General features: G+C 41.2%; 1 protein-coding gene across 4 annotated transcripts in view; it reads right to left on the bottom strand.

Annotated features, from left to right (window-relative positions):
- The window catches only part of OXR1 (oxidation resistance 1), a 199,356-nt gene that overhangs the window by 27,804 nt on the left and 150,285 nt on the right, over nt 1-21,267 (bottom strand). For 2 of the 4 annotated variants that reach the window (XM_040354844.1, XM_040354847.1), the window contains one exon: nt 157-237. The exons of the other annotated variants lie outside the window; for them this stretch is intronic. In XM_040354844.1, the coding sequence (XP_040210778.1) occupies nt 157-237 (81 nt within the window). The remainder of the gene's footprint in view (nt 1-156; nt 238-21,267) is intronic. 4 annotated transcript variants of the gene reach the window in all.

Genomic DNA, 21,267 nt, shown 5'->3' with positions numbered 1-21,267 from the left:
ATATATTTATTTGTTCTAGCCAAGACAACTTGTGTTCGATTTAGTGACCCATTAAAGCCTACACCATCCTGCAGCAGCTGTTCTAGGTCTCACTAAAGGACACTATGACGCAAGAGGTGGCTTTCCTGGAAATGGGGTAACTACTGAAGAAGGCACCTTGAGACGTCTGCAGAGAGTGCGCAGTTCTTCAGTATTTAGGGCATCGATCCTGCGGTGGTACTCAGCCACTGACACTACCTGAATATGGAGACAGGAAGACAATAATTCTACTAATAGCAGAGGAAAGAAACAGCAAAAAGGAGTTAGAAAAAAAGCAAGAAGCAAGACACAGAGAAAAAGAAACCGCAACATAATGTCTGAAGAATGGTTAACATTTATAATACTGTATTAACGATGAATGCCAGAACATTCATGCAAAGAATCCAGGTTCTGGCATTTGTGGACATTTCACAAAATCTGCTGAACTGCTGTTTCTGGGAATGAGAAAGCGTGTCACAAGGATCAGACATATAACACAGTCTCCAAAAAGTAGACATATGTTAGAAGAAATCATTTAACTGAAGACAAAAAACAATTATGTAATGAAATTGCAAACAAAATGAAAATGCATTTGGGAACACCTAACCATCAAATTCACAACGCACCAAATAACGGAGTTCAGATGTTTCCACAGAAGGATACGGTTATTGCTACAAAACACATTTTAGACAATTGTGCAATTCCAACCTTGTGGTAACAGTTTTGTGAAAAAGCTCTTCTCTGTCCTGGGAGGGGCGGGTGGGGGGTGCGCCCCTGAGCATAAAGCCAGCTCCATAAAAAGACAGTGGGGTGGATTTACTAAAAGTGGAATGCCCAAAATCTGGTGCAGCTCTGCACAGGAACCAATCAGCTTCCAGGTTTCATTGTCAAAGCTTTATTGAACAAGCTGAAGTTAGAAGCCGATTGGCTACCATGCACAGCTTCACCAGAATCAGAGAGCTCCAGAAAGAGTAAATCTCCCCCATTGTTTTCAATATTTCTGCATGCTGGTGGGTAAGCAGCCCAAACCGACAGCATCTCTTTTGCTCTTATCCTGAAAACGGAAAAGATTAGAAAGGAACAATCTCCCTGAGGATAAATTCTCTTACATGCCAGAAAAAAAAAAAAAATAAAAAAAAAAATAATAATAATAATAATAATATATACCGTATTTGCCGGTGTATAAGGCGACCGGGCGTATAAGACGACCCTCTAATTTTACATTTTTTTAAGATTTTTTGCCTGTACTCACCGTATAAGACGACCCCCCCTTCCGACGCTTCATATTTCTTCCTTCTGGAGCCATATTCTTCTTCTTTCTTGCTGGAGCTGGAGCCAATTACGGCGAGCAATGTATTCCATTAATGAATTCAAAGCCTGCTTGGATTGGCAGAGGCTGTAACATCATCAGCCCATGCTTCTCTGACTCTCAAAGCCAATCCAAGCAGGCTATTGTATGTGGCCTGCTCGGATTGGCAGAGGTTGATACTCCAATCTGAGCAGGCTCTGTATTCATTTGAATACATCGCTCACCGGGATTGGCTAAGCGGTACATACTGTATGTAGCCAAAGCTACATACAGTATTACCGCACATCCAACAGGCATCCGAGGAGCTGACCCGGCGTATAAGACGACCCCTGCTTTTTGGCCAGTTTTTTTAGGTGTAAAAGGTAGTCTTATACGCCAGCAAATACAGTATATAAATTGCTGGTCCTCGACTTTTATGGCGTTGGAAAGTTTTAAATCAAATGGTGGACGTGGCCTTTAAAAAAGGGGTTCCTGGCGTGCAACTCTTTTTTCCTTATAAGTTCCTTTGCTTAACGTGTGCACAATAAGTTCAGCATGTTGAATGGAATTTTCCTGCTCAGTACAAAAAAGATGCCATATTTATTTTGTTAAAGGTTTGTTTGCTCATCAATCAGAATACTCCTGAGAAGCCTTGAAAGCTGATCTGCAGCCACACCAATAAAGTTCTTAGACTTCTTGTGGTCTGATATGTTGTGAACTCCTGGTGACGTCTATGGTTTTGTATCTGAACTGGTTTGCAAGTTTCCCTACTGACAGCCCATGCAGGGCAGGAGGGGAATGTGTATGGTCAATGTGTATGGTCAATGTGTCTAGAAGTCCCAGTGAGTTAAGCCGGCCACAGACTGTTCGATTCAAACCATGTATGGGGTACAACCAGTCTCTCAGATTTTTCACGCAATTATTGCCAGCTCCTGTTGTAGCCACTAACAATAATCACTGTGTTTTTCCTGCTGAAGCATCCCCCCCACCGACAATCAACTGTGTTAATGGCGGAATTGAGTGACTTTCTTTCCTGCAACCAAATCGCACTATGGCTGGCTTTAGAAAAGTTTAGTCACATTCAAAAACCCACTTATTCACAGCAACAAAATGTTTTCAGACCGTACAATGGGTGTGACCAAGTAGGCTATGCCTGGCCCACTCCATAACACTCAGGCCCCGTACACACGACCGGTTTTCTCGGCAGAATTCAGCCAGAAACTCGATGGGAGACGTATTCTGCCGAGAAAACCCGGTCGTGTGTACACTTTTCGCCGAGGAAACCGACAAGGATCTCGTCGGGCCAAAAAGAGAACATGTTCTCTATTTCCTCGTTAGTCAATGGGAAAAGTTGGCTCGCCGAGATCCTCGGTGGCTTCACAAGGAACTCGACGAGCAAAACGATGTGTTTTGCCCGTCGAGTTTCTCGGACGTGTGTCATTTGCATGGGATGGACATAAAAAATAAAATAAAATGCTGGTACTACATTTCATGGCATTTTTTTAGATGGTTACAGTTCTGCGATAAAAGAAGCCCCCAGATTAGTAGGTTGCCAACTAGTTGTGAACCACCAGCCACAGCACTAGTATCCAGCCTCAGAGCCAGACAATTGGAGATGCTATCTAGGTCTTCTCGGACACAAATATACAGTGAGGAAAATAAGTATTTGAACACCCTGCTATTTTGCAAGTTCTCCCACTTGGAAATCATGGGTGGGGTCTGAAATTGTCATCGTAGGTGCATGTCCACTGTGAGAGACATAATTAAAAAAAAAAATTCCAGAAATCACAATTTATGATTTTTTAACTATTTATTTGTATGATACAGCTGCAAATAAGTATTTGAACACCTATCTATCAGCTAGAATTCTGACCCTCAAAGACCTGTTAGTCTGCCTCTAAAATGTCCACCTCCACTCCATTTATTATCCTAAATTAGATGCACCTGTTTGAGGTCATTAGCTGCATAAAGACACCTGTCCACCCCATACAATCAGTAAGACTCCAACTACTAACATGGCCAAGACCAAAGAGCTGTCCAAAGACACTAGAGACAAAATTGTACACCTCCACAAGGCTGGAAAGGGCTACGGGGAAATTGCCAAGCAGCTTGGTGAAAAAAGGTCCACTGTTGGAGCAATCATTAGAAAATGGAAGAAGCTAAACATGACTGTCAATCTCCCTCGGACTGGGGCTCCATGCAAAATCTCACCTCGTGGGGTCTCAATGATCCTAAGAAAGGTGAGAAATCAGCCCAGGACTACACGGGAGGAGCTGGTCAATGACCTGAAAAGAGCTGGGACCACCGTTTCCAAGGTTACTGTTGGTAATACACTAAGACGTCATGGTTTGAAATCATACATGGCACGGAAGGTTCTCCTGCTTAAACCAGCACATGTCAAGGCCCGTCTTAAGTTTGCTCATGACCATTTGGATGATCCAGAGGAGTCATGGGAGAAAGTCATGTGGTCAGATGAGACCAAAATAGAACTTTTTGGTCATAATTCCACTAACCGTGTTTGGAGGAAGAAGAATGATGAGTACCATCCCAAGAACACCATCCCTACTGTGAAGCATGGGGGTGGTAGCATCATGCTTTGGGGGTGTTTTTCTGCACATGGGACAGGGCGACTGCACTGTATTAAGGAGAGGATGACCGGGGCCATGTATTGCAAGATTTTGGGCAACAACCTCCTTCCCTCAGTTAGAGCTTTGAAGATGGGTCGAGGCTGGGTCTTCCAACATGACAATGACCCGAAGCACACAGCCAGGATAACCAAGGGGTGGCTCTGTAAGAAGCATATCAAGGTTCTGGCGTGGCCTAGCCAGTCTCCAGACCTAAACCCAATAGAGAATCTTTGGAGGGAGCTCAAACTCCGTGTTTCTCAGCGACAGCCCAGAAACCTGACTGATCGAGAGAAGATCTGTGTGGAGGAGTGGGCCAAAATCCCTCCTCCAGTGTGTGCAAACCTGGTGAAAAACTACAAGAAACGTTTGACCTCTGTAATTGCAAACAAAGGCTACTGTACCAAATATTAACATTGATTTTCTCAGGTGTTCAAATACTTATTTGCAGCTGTATCATACAAATAAATAGTTAAAAAAATCATAAATTGTGATTTCTGGATTTTTTTTTTTGGATTATGTCTCTCACAGTGGACATGCACCTACGATAACAATTTCAGACCCCTCCATGATTTCCAAGTGGGAGAACTTGCAAAATAGCAGGGTGTTCAAATACTTAATTTCCTCACTGTGTATATATATATATATATATATATATATATATATATATATATATATATATATATATATATATATATATATATATATATATCTGCAACTAATGATTATTTTCATAATCGATTAGTTGGCCGATTATTGTTTCGATTAATCGGATAATAGCCTTAAAAAAAAAAAAAAGAAAAATTTAAAAAAAATTTGGGCCAATTTGTTGTTGGGCAGATTACAAAACACAAATTGCCGCAAAAACACATTACATGCTTTTCTGCAGCTTCTCCATTGAAGTATATTGAACCAAAAAAAAAAAAAAAAATAGCACCGTTTCGCGTTAAAAAGTCCTTGCCCTTTACAAATTTTTTACTGTGGAACAGTGAAAGTAATATTTACATTATTTATTTCCTTTTTTGTACTATAAAAGGCTAATTTTAGTTGTTTTAACCCCATTATGTTACTGGCCGATTAATCGATTATGAAAATTGTAATCGATTAATTTCATAATCGATTCGTTGTTTCGGCCCCAATATATATATATATATATATTATATATATATATATATATATATATATATATATATATATATTTTTTTTTTATTATTTTGCATACACACACTGTGATAGATTTTGGTAATAATGCCTATTTGATAAGATGAGCTTATTCTTTTTGTTATCAGAACCACTAATAATGTTTGATATTTTCTTTATTGTTTATATTGATGTTTTTGAATTGGGTTTTTCTATGTATATGCATGAATGAAATCATATTAGTACCTATTTTCCTTGATAACGATTTTGTCATATCAGGAATGAAATGAAGAGATAGGTGTTTTAAAGTTATAAGTACATCTTGGAACTTAAGGTTGACCATACAAGGACATGTTATTAAGAACAGATGTAATCCTCTTCCACTCTCCACTCTAAGCCTTTCCTGGATGTTTCATATTGGAGAAGCAATTGTGGATTCTCTATAGGAAACTGACTTTGCCCTTCCCCCCCCACATCCTGTCTGCAGCCCACCAAAGGAATGTTATGTAAACTGTGTTCTATGTAAACTGGTCTGCTTTGCTGAGCTGACAAGGAACTTTCTTATGCTTGAATGACACGTATGGATTTTTCAAGAAGAACATGAAATGGACTTGTGAGATTTGAAACCATCCCTTCTATGAACTGGCCAATGAGAGGCTTCATGCCAATGATGGACTCACAGGGGGTGGGTGAAATGGGTGTTTCTGTTTAATTGTGAACCAATGAAAATGCATTTTGTGCTTGTATGCTAAAAATAAAGTGAACTGCTCAGACGGCAGCCATTCTCTTGGCCGTTGAAACATTGGAAGGTGAGCATGTGGTCTGTTTTTATTCTGTTCATAGATTACATTTTCTCACTTTAGCTTTTTGAAATCATCCGGTAGTATGGATAACCCTGAGAATTTAAGTAATGAGTCCTCATCAATTGGGCCCAACGTCGGTTCTTTGCTTTATTTGGGAAGTGCAGCGCGTCTGTGCGGGTGGAGACAGGCTGATCACCTACACTTCGGCGCAGGCGTTGCACTTCCTCAAATCAAAGATGAAAATTCTTGGGCAAAGCTTGTAACCCTTTTGTCCCGTCTGCCGGGTTGATATCTGTGTTTTTATGTTTAAGTGTTGTGTTAGTTTGAATGTGACTGTTTGGGGGGTCTATGTCTGTAGGTGGTGGGTGGACAGTATATTTCTTTCAGGGGTCCTGAGCCGGTGACGCATGGTAAGCGTGTCTTGGGGTGGAGATGTTTATGTGTGCATGTCTGTCCCGGGCTCCTTCCTATTATAAGCATCAGTGATTTACTGGTGTTTGGGGAAGTGAGGTAGTATGCACATGTCAATATGTCTGGTCTGAAAGAAGAGGGTTTGGGGGTTCGATAGTCGCTAAGACGAGCGGACTGAGTGGTGGCTTGGGTAGTCGGAAACGGAATAAAGATAGCCACTAAGGAAGTTGGATCTTTATGGATTTGCTATACATATGGCTTGTGCCATATGTATACCAAATCTCTTTAGTCAAAACGGAATAAAGATAGCCACTAAGGAAGTTGGATCTTTATGGGTTTGCTATGCATATGGCTTGTGCCATATGTGTACCAAATCTCTCTAGTCGAAATTAGAAGATTGGGGTTCGTTTTGCCTTCTTTTGGGGGGGCACTGAGGGTTTTCTTTTTACATTTTTGGGGTTAGGGGTTAAACTTTCTAAATTGGGGTTACATTTTTGGGGTTAGGGGTTAATAATTAGGGGCTGAAAGAGTCGTATTCCGTGTATTTTGTATTGTTTTATTGTCATGAACTGCCATGCGTTTTTTATATATGCGGTTTTGTATGCAGCCAGGTAAAACCTGGCTGTGTGGAGATTTGTATCTCCCTCGCTTCACTCTTTCCCCCCCCTCTCCAGGCTGTGTGGAGTTTTATCAGCAGACTTTTTTTTTGGAGTTTCAGATTTCTCTGCTGGAGTAACGCAGGCAGTGATGGCCCCTCCCCCCCCCCCCCCCCCCCCTTTGCAGCGTAAGCTGGCTGTGTGATAACAGCCGAGAGTGTAGCTGACAGTTTTTTTTGTGTTTCTGTTTCTTTGATAGATAATGGTAACTTGCCTTTATTGATTTCAGAAAAACAGAAAAACATAGTGAAATAGTTTTTTTTAAACAAAACACATGGGTCTGGTGTTCTCAGCAGCTGCTGATGTATCTTTTTGATTCACAGACCTTTGAGGTTTTTGGGATAACACAGACTATTTTTATATCCGAATCTATGTGTACAATGGGGCTTATTGTTTATCCGAATCTATGTGTACAATGGGGCTTATTGTTATTTTTGCTGTTTTTTTTATATATACTTCTGGGATGCCTCCCTGATATAATATATACTCCTGCCCCCCTCCCTGGTGGGGGGATAGAACTGGGTGTGTGAGGAATGTGGGAGGTCCGGACCCCCGCATCCTGCCCGCCGTGAGCTCTGCCACATTTGCAAGTTGGAGGATAGCCCCCCTCTTCCCCCCCCCCCCAGGGACGACAACCTAGGAGACAGTTTTTTTTGTAACACAGAGTTTTTTTTAACAAAAGGTTGAATTGGGATATTGCAACTGTTTCTGTACAATTTAAATTGGTCTGTATATGTCTGTTGGACTGTACGCTGATTTATCGGATAATACGATTTCAGTTGCTTTGTCGCAATTAATAAACAGTAATAAAAACTAATAGGATATTTCTCCTGAGGTTTAACAACTATGGAAAAGACATTGGATGCACATAATAAGCAATTGTTAAGTCTTTATTTTACAGTTAAAATCTTATTGCTGGGTGGTGCTGGGCTTAGTTTAGCAGCCCGTCCTGTTTTTTATCCTTTTAATCGGATACATTGAATGCGTGTTCTGTGGGGACCTGTCCCATCTGGGTTGCCCACTTACACTTACACTGACGATGCCATGCACTGTATTTTGACTTGATACATAGAGGGCTTTTTGCCAGTTTGGTTGTTGTAATGTGATACCCAGGGCCTGTTATTGTCTTTTCATTTTCCTCATGTTCTGCCCATGATGCTCCGACATGGGCCACGCCCGAATGCTGTTCCCTGCTGGAAGCATGGGCCCTGCCCGACTGCTTGAGGCCGTGCCCCTTCCTTCCCCTCACGTTCTGCCCAACTGTATGCCCGGCTGGAGGAAGCATGGGCCTGCCCGGATGCTCTTCCCTGCTGAAGGCTTTGCCTCGTTCTGAACGCAGATGGTGTCGCCTCCTGCCCGCTGCCCATACTGGATTCTGTGCCCTCCGGCCCACGGGCCTTCTTCTTCATGCCCTCCTTAGTCTGTCCAGGGGGGGGTAACTACAATGCCACTTCGCTGGACAGACACGTAAGGGAGGAGAATGATGTAGATGGGAGTGGCAGACCTACCTGAAGGTAGAATCCGCTCATATGCTGTCCTGTGTGCCCCGACCTCAATGCCTTGACCTCATGGGGTGCCCAAAAGCGGTAGAGAGAGTGTGTAAATCCTGGCGTTCATGACTACAGAAGCTGTGTTCACAAGTCACAAATGAGGGATGAGGAGATTCTGGGTATCACATTGGAACAGTAGAACATTTTACATAGTACATTTAAATGGTTTTATTCCACATGCTGTGCCATGCCATCCTCAGGGTTAAGTGGGTAAGTGGCCCCAAGGGGGGAGCATTCAATACATTATCCCTTTCTGAAATCTTGTTTGAGACAGTCTCTAGATTAGATTGTTATGAGCTATGATTATGTGACCGCTTTTGAAAATAGGTAACTAATATTCGTGTACGAGTTTTTTCTCGCATTTCTGATGTAGGTACCGATAATTACCAATATCCCCTGGGTGATGATTAAGAGGTTCCTTCGAAAATATTCTCTGGAAGATGAGTGATATTATGAATTGTGCCACCCAAATCTGAATGAAATTATATATCTTTTTTCAAATACATGGGATTGTGACCACTGGGGTTTGTGGGTTGGAATATCTCAAAGGGGGGTCCCGGTTACAAAGGGTAATTAGTTAATTAATGTCAGAGTGTAAAGAAGTTCTCTAATGAGATAATTAAGTTTGATTCTGCCTGTAAATGTTTATGAATATGTTTACCCCAACAACTGAAAATGTGTTATGACATGTCAAAGCATAAACATGGGATTAGAACAAAGGTTTAATGGGAAAATTGTTGATTGAGATTGTGTGAAGAATTGTATACAATTCAGTTAATGGTAAACAACATGGTATTTTATATTTAACTGAAATCCTACAGATCTGGTTGTAAGAATTAATAAGTTGAGGTTTGAGCAATGTTTACAACAGATTCTAAACTTGGGTTTGGTTTATTATAAGGTTCCCCAGGAAAAATATTAAAATATGAAAGTTATGTTCAATCTAACAATTTTATAAAAAATATTAAAATAAAATTGAAAAATACACAAGTGTTAAAAGTTATTATAAAATGACATTTCTGATAAAATATAGATTGTGAGTGATTATGAGTGACTTTATCAGTAGAAAACAATGGTCGGTTCATGCGCAGGGACTGGTCAGTGGATTTCATGAGATTTGTCCTCTAAGCGATCTTTTTTCGCTATTATAGGTGGGAAATGTCGTTGTATAATGTGATGTACATGATTTTTGGCAGATGTACAAACCAAATATGTTTTAAAATTTTTGAAAAAGAGTTAAAAATAAGAAAAACGATGCAATTCGATTGGATTGTATATGGTCTAAAACTTGTACAATCTGCTCCAAGCATGGGGGGGAACAGATGTTTTCCCTTAGAGGTCATTAACAGCAGATCAGGTTACAGGCTGTGGTGGATTACAGGAGTGAGTGCTAGCTTGAAATCCGACACCCAGTTTAAGCATCCTCAGCTGCTGTGCTTTACAATGGCTCTTTGCCAAGTTTGAAGGGAAAAATAAATAAATATCAGAGTTTATGTTAAGTAGACTATAAAGCCTATTATAGGGTAAATCTTTCTTTTATAATAAAAGGTAATTTGTACACAATCATTAGAAGATCTGAAAGAAAGCCCTTATTAATAAAATATTATTTTTCTCTCTTTCTTTTCCTTTCTTTCTTTCTCTCTCTCTCTCCTTCTCTCTTTCTTTCTTTCTTTCTTTCTTTCTCTCTCATTCTTTCTTTCTCTCATATGTTACTAAACTGTGGGTTTTTGCACCATTTGGTTTGAAGAATACCTTACTTTGAGGGTGTCATTTTAAAGAGAATGAAATATGGTGTTAATCTGCATAGCTTAAGAAAAGTCAAGTTAAAAAAAGTTAAAATAGTTTAAAAATAAAATACATGGATAGATTATGCGGTATGATACAGCCATATTTATGGATTAAAGGGTCATCTTCCAGGTTTTGGAGTGACGAAGGTGTTCAGTCAGAGAGGGAAGTTGTGTTTTGTAGAAGGATCCCTATGAGATACAGTGAATCTTTAAGACTGAACCAAAGGCTGCTATGTTTGTTTAAACAGACATGCGACAAGAATATTCATGCTGCATGATCAGTCCTGAAAACTAGTGTAATGTAATAAATAAAGTTTCTTTAGGAAATAAAATATTTAGGACAGAGCCCAATATAAAATTAAAATGCTAATGAAGGGAAATATAGTAATTTGGTGGGAACGGATGCTTTTCTGAAATTTAACTTAGTAATGTAAATGTAGATTGGATAAATTATGGTTGCAATGGTCAATAGAGGTTTGTTAACTATAAACAAGAATGCATTCCAGTATATTACTGAACACCTAGAGGCCACTTCACAAATGACTTTGTATAAAATGATGGCCTTATACATGATATTAGTAAACAAGGGGGGTGCATCTGGAATTACACCTGCGGACAATATTTTGGGTGATAACACATTTGTGCTCAAGTATAGCAATTTTGTTTCTGTTTATATTGGTTATGATAATGTTTTGTTATATTGACCGTGTCCTCCATTACCGTCCTTGTCTGTTAAGAATAACAAAGAGAATGTAGGGACGTTACTTCTCAAATAGACCTTATAGGGGGGATTGTGATAGATTTTGGTAATAATGCCTATTTGATAAGATGAGCTTATTCTTTTTGTTATCAGAACCACTAATAATGTTTGATATTTTCTTTATTGTTTATATTGATGTTTTTGAATTGGGTTTTTCTATGTATATGCATGAATGAAATCATATTAGTACCTATTTTCCTTGATAACGATTTTGTCATATCAGGAATGAAATGAAGAGATAGGTGTTTTAAAGTTATAAGTACATCTTGGAACTTAAGGTTGACCATACAAGGACATGTTATTAAGAACAGATGTAATCCTCTTCCACTCTCCACTCTAAGCCTTTCCTGGATGTTTCATATTGGAGAAGCAATTGTGGATTCTCTATAGGAAACTGACTTTGCCCTTCCCCCCCCACATCCTGTCTGCAGCCCACCAAAGGAATGTTATGTAAACTGTGTTCTATGTAAACTGGTCTGCTTTGCTGAGCTGACAAGGAACTTTCTTATGCTTGAATGACACGTATGGATTTTTCAAGAAGAACATGAAATGGACTTGTGAGATTTGAAACCATCCCTTCTATGAACTGGCCAATGAGAGGCTTCATGCCAATGATGGACTCACAGGGGGTGGGTGAAATGGGTGTTTCTGTTTAATTGTGAACCAATGAAAATGCATTTTGTGCTTGTATGCTAAAAATAAAGTGAACTGCTCAGACGGCAGCCATTCTCTTGGCCGTTGAAACATTGGAAGGTGAGCATGTGGTCTGTTTTTATTCTGTTCATAGATTACATTTTCTCACTTTAGCTTTTTGAAATCATCCGGTAGTATGGATAACCCTGAGAATTTAAGTAATGAGTCCTCATCAACACCACCATAGTAATTATTATCATTGTGTTTACTGCCTTGCCGCTCAGTTTCCTAATGGTGAAGTATGAAGGAACATGCCTTAGTCTTAGGAGGATCCTCTATGTTCTCCCATGTGGCTCCTTCCCTGCAGTCTGTCATTGAGTTTTTCTGGCTCATGCGACTTTGTTCCTCTGTCTCTGCGGGAACTTTCCTTTCACCAAAGGAGGAATTCACTTGTCATGCCTGAGCTTGTTACTGATCATACTTTTGAAAAGTGAATATCTTCTATACTAATAGATGGTTTATGATCGATGCTGAAGAATAGGACTCCAGGGAGTCCTATGCTGCCCTGGGAACTTCATTATGCTCTTACAGAATTGCCAATGCAGTAAAATATGGCAGAGATGGAGGGTTCATCTTTTGAGACTATGGTAGAGTTCTAGCCAGCCTGGCATTATCAGGAACCTAAGAAGCAGCAAGCACATTTTTATACAGGGCTTTTTTTCAGGTGGAACTCCTCTTCCACCACCTCTGTCTCAGGCCCTCTGCTCCTTGCTCACCACTATCACTTGTAAACACAGAAGTCCCAGCTTCTGTGTTTACAAGTGACAGCTTGTCTTCCAATGCCTCCCACAGATCTGATCTACTGAGTGGCTCCCACCGAGTGCAGGATGGGGACAAGGGAGATGCAGGTGCCTAGGGTGCAGTGCAGATCCCTACACCCTTACTGGATGATCTCCCTGCAAGTGAGGAGGCAGACCCACCCACAGTGTGCAGGCAGGTACTAGAGCTGGCTGGGTGCTTCAGCGTAATACAGCAACACAAATAAGACAGGTGGAAAATGGTGGAGCTTTTAAGGAGGGAGAGAGAAGGTGAGGGCAGTGGAAGGGGAGTTGCATACAGAGGTCTGAGCTGAAGAGGGGTGAAAGTGAGATGTGGATGGGGAGGCAGAGGTAAGCAGCTGAGTAAGAAGGTTCAACTCTGTACTCTGCATGTGTAGTGCACCCCTGAACTTTGCACTCTGTGCAGGGCACCCCTGAATTATGCACTGTGTACATAGGACCCCCCCAAAATTTTCAAGTAATGTACCATTGAACTCTGCACTACGTAATGCACTTCCGGTATAAGACCCTTCCACTGTTGGTGAAATTTGACCACACCCACTATTTGATCCGTTTCGGAGGGTGTACGTGTCTGTGTGGGAGGAGGACTTTGGGAAATCATCTCCTGTTGGAGTTCCTGCACCTATTTTTGGAGAAAAAAAAGCCCTGTGTGTATATATATTATATATTTTTTTTTCTTTGTTATATATACACACTGTAGTTTGCTTTTTAAGAGGATTGATCATTTTGTATGCAGTGATAGGTGTGCACTGTAGCCTAGGTACTTAGACCAAGTGGTGAGGGGATTTCTTTATCCTTTGAATAGGAGAAAGGTTTGAAAACTCCTGGAGAGACAAGATAATACAAGTCTTTTTTTATCTCGCTAAAGACAAAAGAACATTCTTTGTACTAACCACTATCAAAGGGATTTTAGAATAGGTTACACGTGAGCTAAATCATAGGAACCTGCAAACAGAAGCACAAATTGCTAAAAGCTAAACTGTGCATACAACGTCTAAAAAAAATAAAAAAAATAAAAGGGAATGAAAATGGCACAAATTAGCATATACAATAACATACATATAAGGACACACAAAACAAAATAAAAGAAAGATGGCCTATTTAATACAAGAGTAGCAAAAATCTACTTAAAAAGTTTATTATTGACAAGCTTCCAAGGGTAAAGACCTAGTCCTGCCTTCTCTAACTTGTGGCCCAATGGTGTGGAACGTGCGTTACCAGTGATACCAGAACTCCCATTATCCATGCTTGTGCCAAGCCAGTGCTTCACTAGGCAGTGGGATAAAGATAACAGCTCATCTTTAAAATCAAGCCCCACAATGAAAGCTCCACATTTCTGTCTTCCTGAACACTATATAGCAGTGATGGCGAACCTTGGCACCCCAGATGTTTTGGAACTACATTTCCCATGATGCTCAGCTACACTGCAGCATCGGTGAGCATCATGGTAAATGTAGTTCCAAAACATCTGGGGTGCCAAGGTTCGCCATCACTGCTATATAGCATAGTTCCAGCCAAAACTTGTTTCTTCTTTTGGATAGAAGGGAAAGGGTAAAACCTCTTGACAGGTATTCGTAACCATCTATGCCCTGTTGGGAAAATCTCCCTTTACTTTCTGTCCTGGTGACCACCAACACTTGGACACTCTCCCGCAACTCTCCCGCAGAGACATTGGGGTTGATTTACTAAAACTGGAGTGTGCAAAGTCTGGTGCAGCTGTGCCTGGTATACAACCAGCTTCTAACTTCAGCTTGTTCAATTAGACTTTGATATAAAAAACTGGAAGCGGATTGGTTTCTATGCACAGCTGCGCCAGATTTTGGACTCTACAGTTTTAGTAAATCAATCCCACTAATAGTTGTTCACCATAGTCTGCTAAACTTCTCCAGACTCACTGACCACTGGAGAGAACACTCCACTAGAGACACTTGAACCCTCTTCCCAACGTCTCTAGCCTCACTGACCACTGGAGAGAACACTCCACTAGAGACACTTGAACCCTCTTCCCAACGTCTCTAGCCTCACTGACCACTGGAGAGAACACTCCACTAGAGACACTTGAACCCTCTTCCCAACTTATCTAGATTTACTGACCACTGGAGAGAACACTCCACTAGAGACACTTGAACCCTCTTCCCAACTTCTCTAGCCTCAATGACCACTGGGACAAGAAGTGAAGAGAGAACTCTCCAGTGGAGGTACTTTGCATTGAACCCTCTTCCCACCTTCTCTGACCACTAAGGGCCCTTTCACATTGAGGCGTTTTTCATGCGGTACAGCGCTAAAAATAGCGCTGCTATACCACATGAAAAAATCATGCCCTGCAGGCTTCAATGTGAAAGCCCGAAGGCTTTCACACTGAAGCGGTGCGGTAGCAGGACCGCTCCAAAAGTCCTGCTAGCCTCATCTTTGGCGTGGTATAGGAGCGGGGTGTTTACCGCTCCTATACCGCGCCTTCCCATTGAAATCAATGGGAAACTGCAGTAATACCGCCCGCAATGCGCCACTGCAGAGGCGCATTGCGGGCGGTATTAACCCTTTTTCGGCCACTAGCGGGGGTTAACACCGCACCTCCACTGCCCAATGTGAAAGCAGCCTAAGACAAGAAGTGAGGAGAGAACTCTCCACTGGAGACACTTTGCATCGAATCCTCTTCCCAACTTCTCCAGCTTTACGGACCACTAGGATAAGAAGTTCAAAAGAGAACTCTCCAGTGGAGGTACTTATCCTTGAACTCTCTTCCCAACTTCTCCAGCTTTACGGACCACTAGGACAAGAAGTTCAAAAGAGAACTCTCCAGTGGAGGTACTTATCCCTTGAACTCTCTTCCCAACATCTCCAGCCTTATGGACCACTAGGACAAGAAGTGAGGAAACAATTCTCCACTGGATACACTTGGCCTTGAAGGGAGGGTAAAATCTGAAAACTGCTTTTGGCTGGAGTTACTTTTTAAGGATCCTTGTGTTTAAGGCAGGCATACCACTACAACAAGGCAACCTTATCCATCTAATACAAATGCCATAGGTTGCAATACTGCACCTCATTCTGAGTGCATCTGAAAAAAAACATAGCATTTAAATTGTAGTTTTATTTAAATGCAGGGCCACAGCAGGCAAACTAAATGGCACATGCTTCCAGTGCCAAGCCCTACTCCAGCTGCCTAGCTTGTATAATGTATACAGGGGAGAGGTCATGGTCATGCTGACCAGCGACTAAAGGCCAACCTGACAAGGACCACATGGCAGTCTCTTTCTCGCTCTCTCTCAGAGTAGGGGATCCCCCATTAGAACATCATTGAGTATACTGGAGGATGTACACAAGGCACCAACATTGTAGAGGCCATTCAGTTGAAAGAATGTGTCTGTAGGATCACCGGTACACACTTGAATTAAAGTATGACTGTATACTGACCACCTAAAGCAAATGACAACCACATATTGATCTGTAGGGCAGCATCTGCTAGAAGAATTTTTTTCCTGTATTGGCACACAAATTGACCAGGTGTCCTCTCTGTTGCTGTGGGATGTTACTGCTCCCCTCACCTTTGCATTGGCTATAGAGTGTTGGGCAACCATAAGTAAATAAATCAGAGGTGAGGTGAGCAGGTAGGGAACGTTTTGCGCTTTTTGGAGAAAAAAAAAGAAAAATTATGAATGTGGGGAAAAAAATTATCTGACCCCTTGCAGATATTGTAAGTTTGCCCACTTAGAAAAAAAATGAAGGGTCTATAATTTTATTATAGGTGTATTTTAAAAATGATAGCAACAGAATATCAACCAAAAACAAATGTTATAAATTGAGTTGCCGTTCAGTGACCAAAAAAAAATAAAAAATTATCCCCAAGCAGAACATGACTTAGAAACTCTTGCTGCACAGAGGTAGTTAGTAACCAGGTTTGCACAGATCTCCGGAGGGATTTTGGTCAACTTCTTTACAGATCTTCTCTAAATCCTTAAGGTTTCTTGGCTGTCGCTTGGAAACTCAAAGTTTCAGCTCCATCCATAAATTTGATAGGATAAAGATCTGGAGACTGGCTAGGCCACACGACTATTTACGTCCGCAAAATGGCACAGACAGGCAGAAGGGCGTATATATACGTCCTTGCCTTCTAGCGGGTGGGGGGTCCGATCGGCTTCCCCGTGCTTCACTGTGGCGGCGTATCGATCGAGTGATCCTTTTTATAGGGAGACTCGATCGATGACGTCAGTCCTACAGCCACACCCCCCTACAGTTGTAAACACACACTAGGTGAACCCTAACTCCTTCAGCGCCCCCTGTGGTTAACTCCCAAACGGCAACTGTCATTTTCACAATAAACAATGCAATTTAAATGCATTTTTTGCTGTGAAAATGACAATGGTCCCAAAAATGTGTCAAAATTGTTCGAAGTGTCCGCCATAATGTCGCAGTCACGAAAAAAAAAACGCTGATCGCCTCCAATAGTAGTAAAAAAATTTTTTTTATAAAAATGCAAAAAAACTATCCCCTATTTTGTAAACACTATAAATTTTGTGCAAACCAATCGATAAACACTTATTGCGTTTTTTTTATTACAAAAAATAGGTAGAAGAATACTTATCGGCCTAAACGGGAGGAAAAAAATGTTTTTATATATGTTTTTGGGGGATATTTATTATAGCAAAAAGTAAAAAATATTGCATTTTTTTTTAAAATTGTCGCTCTATTTTTGTTTATAGCGCAAAAAATAAAAACCGCAGAGGTAATCAAATACCACCAAAAGAAAGCTCTATTTGTGGGGAAAAAGGGACTGCCAATTTTGTTTGGGAGCCACATCGCACGACCGCGCAATTGTCTGTTAAAACGGCGCAGTGCTGAATTGTAAAAACGCCTTTGGGCATTTAGCAGCATATTGGTCCGGGGCTTAAAGCGGGAGTTCACCCATTTAAAAAAAAAAAAAAATCTCCCCTTAGCTTCCTGCTCGTTCGGTCTAGGGGAATCGGCTATTTATATTAAAATATGTGCAGTACTTACCCGTTTTCGAGCTGCATCTTCTTCCGTCGCTTCCGGGTATGGGTCTTCGGGAGCGGGCGTTCCTTCTTGATTGACATTCTTCCGAGAGGCTTCCGACGGTCGCATCCATCGCATCACTCGTAGCCGAAAGAAGCCGAACGTCGGTGCGGCTCTATACTGCGCCTGCGCACCGACGTTCGGCTTCTTTCGGAAAATCGTGACGCGATGGATGCGACCGTCGGAAGCCTCTCGGAAGCCTGTCAATCAAGAAGGAACGCCCATTCCCGAAGCCCATACCCGGAAGCGACGGAGAGGATGCGTCTCGTAAACGGGTAAGTACTGCACATATTTTAAAATAAATAGCCGATTCCCCTAGTAATAACGAGCAGGAATCTAAGGGGGAAAAGTGCCCTCTAAGGGTGAACCCCCGCTTTAACTGGTTAACATACATCTATGATAAAAAAAATATAGACCCTTCATTTCTTTGTAAGTGGGCAAACTTAGAAAATCTTTTTTTTTTGTTTGTTTGTTTTCTTCCCCCTAGTATAGTTATCGTTAAAGAACTGCCCTGCCCTGCCATGACCTGTGGCACACCAAATGACTGATAGTATTTGCTAAAAGGTAGCAAAATCTTGTTGAATAAAATGTTTTGCCAAATGTGTCTCATGTCAAACAAATACATTTCAATTTAACAGATAAAATGTAGTGATAGATGCAGCATAAAAACAGGTTTAGTTCAATTTTTTTCAAACAAGCTTAGAAAGCAATACACAAATCAAAACACGACTATGGTAAAACACACTCTCAGGATGTTGCCTTGCAGCTGTATTGCCTCACCATTTATCTTGACGTTCATCTCCTTCATCCGACTGCCCTTAAAATCCTTCTAGGTATTGCTACTATTTTTCTGTGTTCCTTGGTACCAGTCCCGCCCTCTAACCCAAAACCACTGCAGCCTTACCCACAGGACCATAAAGGAAATGTTTTCTGCCAGTCATTTGACCCAAACGCTGTTTTTTTTCCAGGAACCGTTAGTAACCTGATAAATCTGATCATAGGTTAAGTGCTCAAGCAACAGTAAACTGAGTGGACCTTCTGACTTTCGTACAGTTGCAATATTTTCTGTATAGAATTAACGATTTATTGATTAAAAATGTGCTACCGACAGGAGTTCTCAAAGTAGAAGAAAAGGCAGTTTTGTGCCGCTCTTTACAATACAGGAGACAGAACAGTTCAAAGCAAGAGTGGTAAGCAGTACCCTGCCCGTTAGAGCGTACAATCTAAAGCCTCGTACACATGATCGGACTTCCATCGGACAAATCCGTGGATTTTTCTCTGAAGGGCATTGGACGTGAACTTGTTCTGCATACAAACATCAGAACTTTTTCAGCCAACATTCACGAAACAACTTGGTTTTTCTGCTCTTTAGTGCCACCCTTTGGGCAACTTCTGCTAATGTTGTCTGATGGTTTGCATTGGTTCGGAGCATGCGTGTTTTTACTTTGAATTTTAGTTCGGCGGATTTCTGTACACATGTTTGTTGTCGGACAATTTGAGAGCATGCACAGACAATATTTGTTGTTGGAAATTCCGACAACAATTGTCTGATGGAGCATACAGATAGTCGAATAATCTGACAAAACATGCCCATCGGACAATTGTTATCGGAATATCCGATCGTGTGTATGGGGCTTAAAAGGGAGGGGCAAGTGAGGAGTTGATGGATGAAGTTTAGTTAGGTGAAGGTGAATCGATAGGCTCCCCTGAACAGAAGAGTTTTCAGGGATCATCTAGGACAGGGTTCGACAAACCCCAGGGGCCAGGTCGCAATGGCGACTGGAAATAGCGGCCTGGCACCTTGGCAAAACTGCGGCATTTGTGCCTTGTCCCCATGCGATCCCCACCCGTGGGTGCACAGACTAAGATGCCACGCTGGCCGGTAATTGAGGCCATGGCTTTGCGGCCTGCTGGAGCAAGATGCTTACATCTGGGAACTGGTGCCCTCTTGTGGTGGCTGGGGCTGCGACAAGCAGTCACTGACAGCACTGAGGGTTTCCCCTGCCTGTTCTCACTGCCCATCTGCTTTCCAAAAGGTACAAAGTAACTTGTAGATACTCTTGATCTACTTTCATTCATCTGTACATCAATGGGATGTGCTTCCATCTGGTGTCAGTAAAAGCAATCTGATCATTTTTTTTATTTATTTTTTTAAAATGTGTTTCGATTTAAACCCTAAATTAAAATGTTTTGTTTTATTTATATTTTTCAAGACGTAAATATTTGAACTTTTTTCACTTTCTTTTTAGTGTCAGTTAAAAAAAATTAAAAAAAAAACAAGCAAACAAGCACTATTGGCAAAAAGCCAATTATTTTATACAAACACATACAATACATTTATCTGCAGTAACAAAAATTTATATATATATATATATATATATATATATATATATATATATATATATATATATATATATATATATATATATATATATATATGTGTGTATCTCTATATATATCTCGACAAACCCCAGGCGCAAGGTTGAAAATATACACCAAAAAACCGCGCTATCACAACACAGTAATTTCAGGCAGCGGCTAGCGTGTGATGACAAGAAAAAATAAAACAATATAAAAAGCCGCGCCAAGTATCAACAAAAAATTGAATATAAAAGTTCAACAGTCCACAAATGGTATGAGTAAGTGGAATCGCTGTATTGATCAGAGGCTGATTTGCATGCAGAGATGTTCAGCTTTTCAATGCACCAGGTGACATATATAAAATGTGTGAGATCCCACCACCGAAATTGTATATCAGCTTACCAGATAGCAAGCCTTTAGTGCAGTTGGCTATAGCCCAGCCACGGCCTTTGAATCCCCTGGGCTAAGATGTTCCAAGATTCCAAATCAAATGGCAGACTTGGAGTTGAAAGCGATGCTTGTTTTGCGATTTAAGACACCCAGCACCTCCTCAATAATCACAGTAACGTGATAAGCGTAACCCAATCCGGTTCACATGCGGGCAGGAAGATAGAAAGGGACGCAATAGCGTGATATCGTAGGTAACAGATTTATTAAAAAAAGTATTGTACTTACACTTAGACAGTATAAACACAGCATATAAACAGGTAAAAAAGCCGGCCGGCTTACGGAGCCCTCCTCCTCGGCGTGATGACGTCACTACGCCGAGGAGGAGGGCTCCGTAAGCCGGCCGGCTTTTTTACCTGTTTATATGCTGTGTTTATACTGTCTAAGTGTAAGTACAATACTTTTTTTAATAAATCTGTTACCTACGATATCACGCTATTGCGTCCCTTTCTATCTTCCTGCCCGCATGTGAACCGGATTGGGTTACGCTTATCACGTTACTGTGATTATTGAGGAGGTGCTGGGTGTCTTAAATCGCAAAACAAGCATCGCTTTCAACTCCAAGTCTGCCATTTGATTGGGAATCTTGGAACATCTTAGCCCAGGGGATTCAAAGGCCGTGGCTGGGCTATAGCCAACTGCACTAAAGGCTTGCTATCTGGTAAGCTGATATACAATTTCGGTGGTGGGATCTCACACATTGTATATATGTCACCTGGTGCATTGAAAAGCTGAACATCTCTGCATGCAAATCAGCCTCTGATCAATACAGCGATTCCACTTACTCATACCATTTGTGGACTGTTGAACTTTTATATTCAATTTTTTGTTGATACTTGGCGCGGCTTTTTATATTGTTTTATTTTTGCAAGGTTGAAAATAGCGGCCTGGCATCTGGGCTACACTGCGCCATGTGTCCTGG

The sequence above is a fragment of the Rana temporaria genome, chromosome 5 (genome assembly GCF_905171775.1).
Source record: "Rana temporaria chromosome 5, aRanTem1.1, whole genome shotgun sequence".
Taxonomy (NCBI): Eukaryota; Metazoa; Chordata; class Amphibia; order Anura; family Ranidae; genus Rana; species Rana temporaria.
This window is presented reverse-complemented; position numbering and strand designations above follow the sequence as displayed.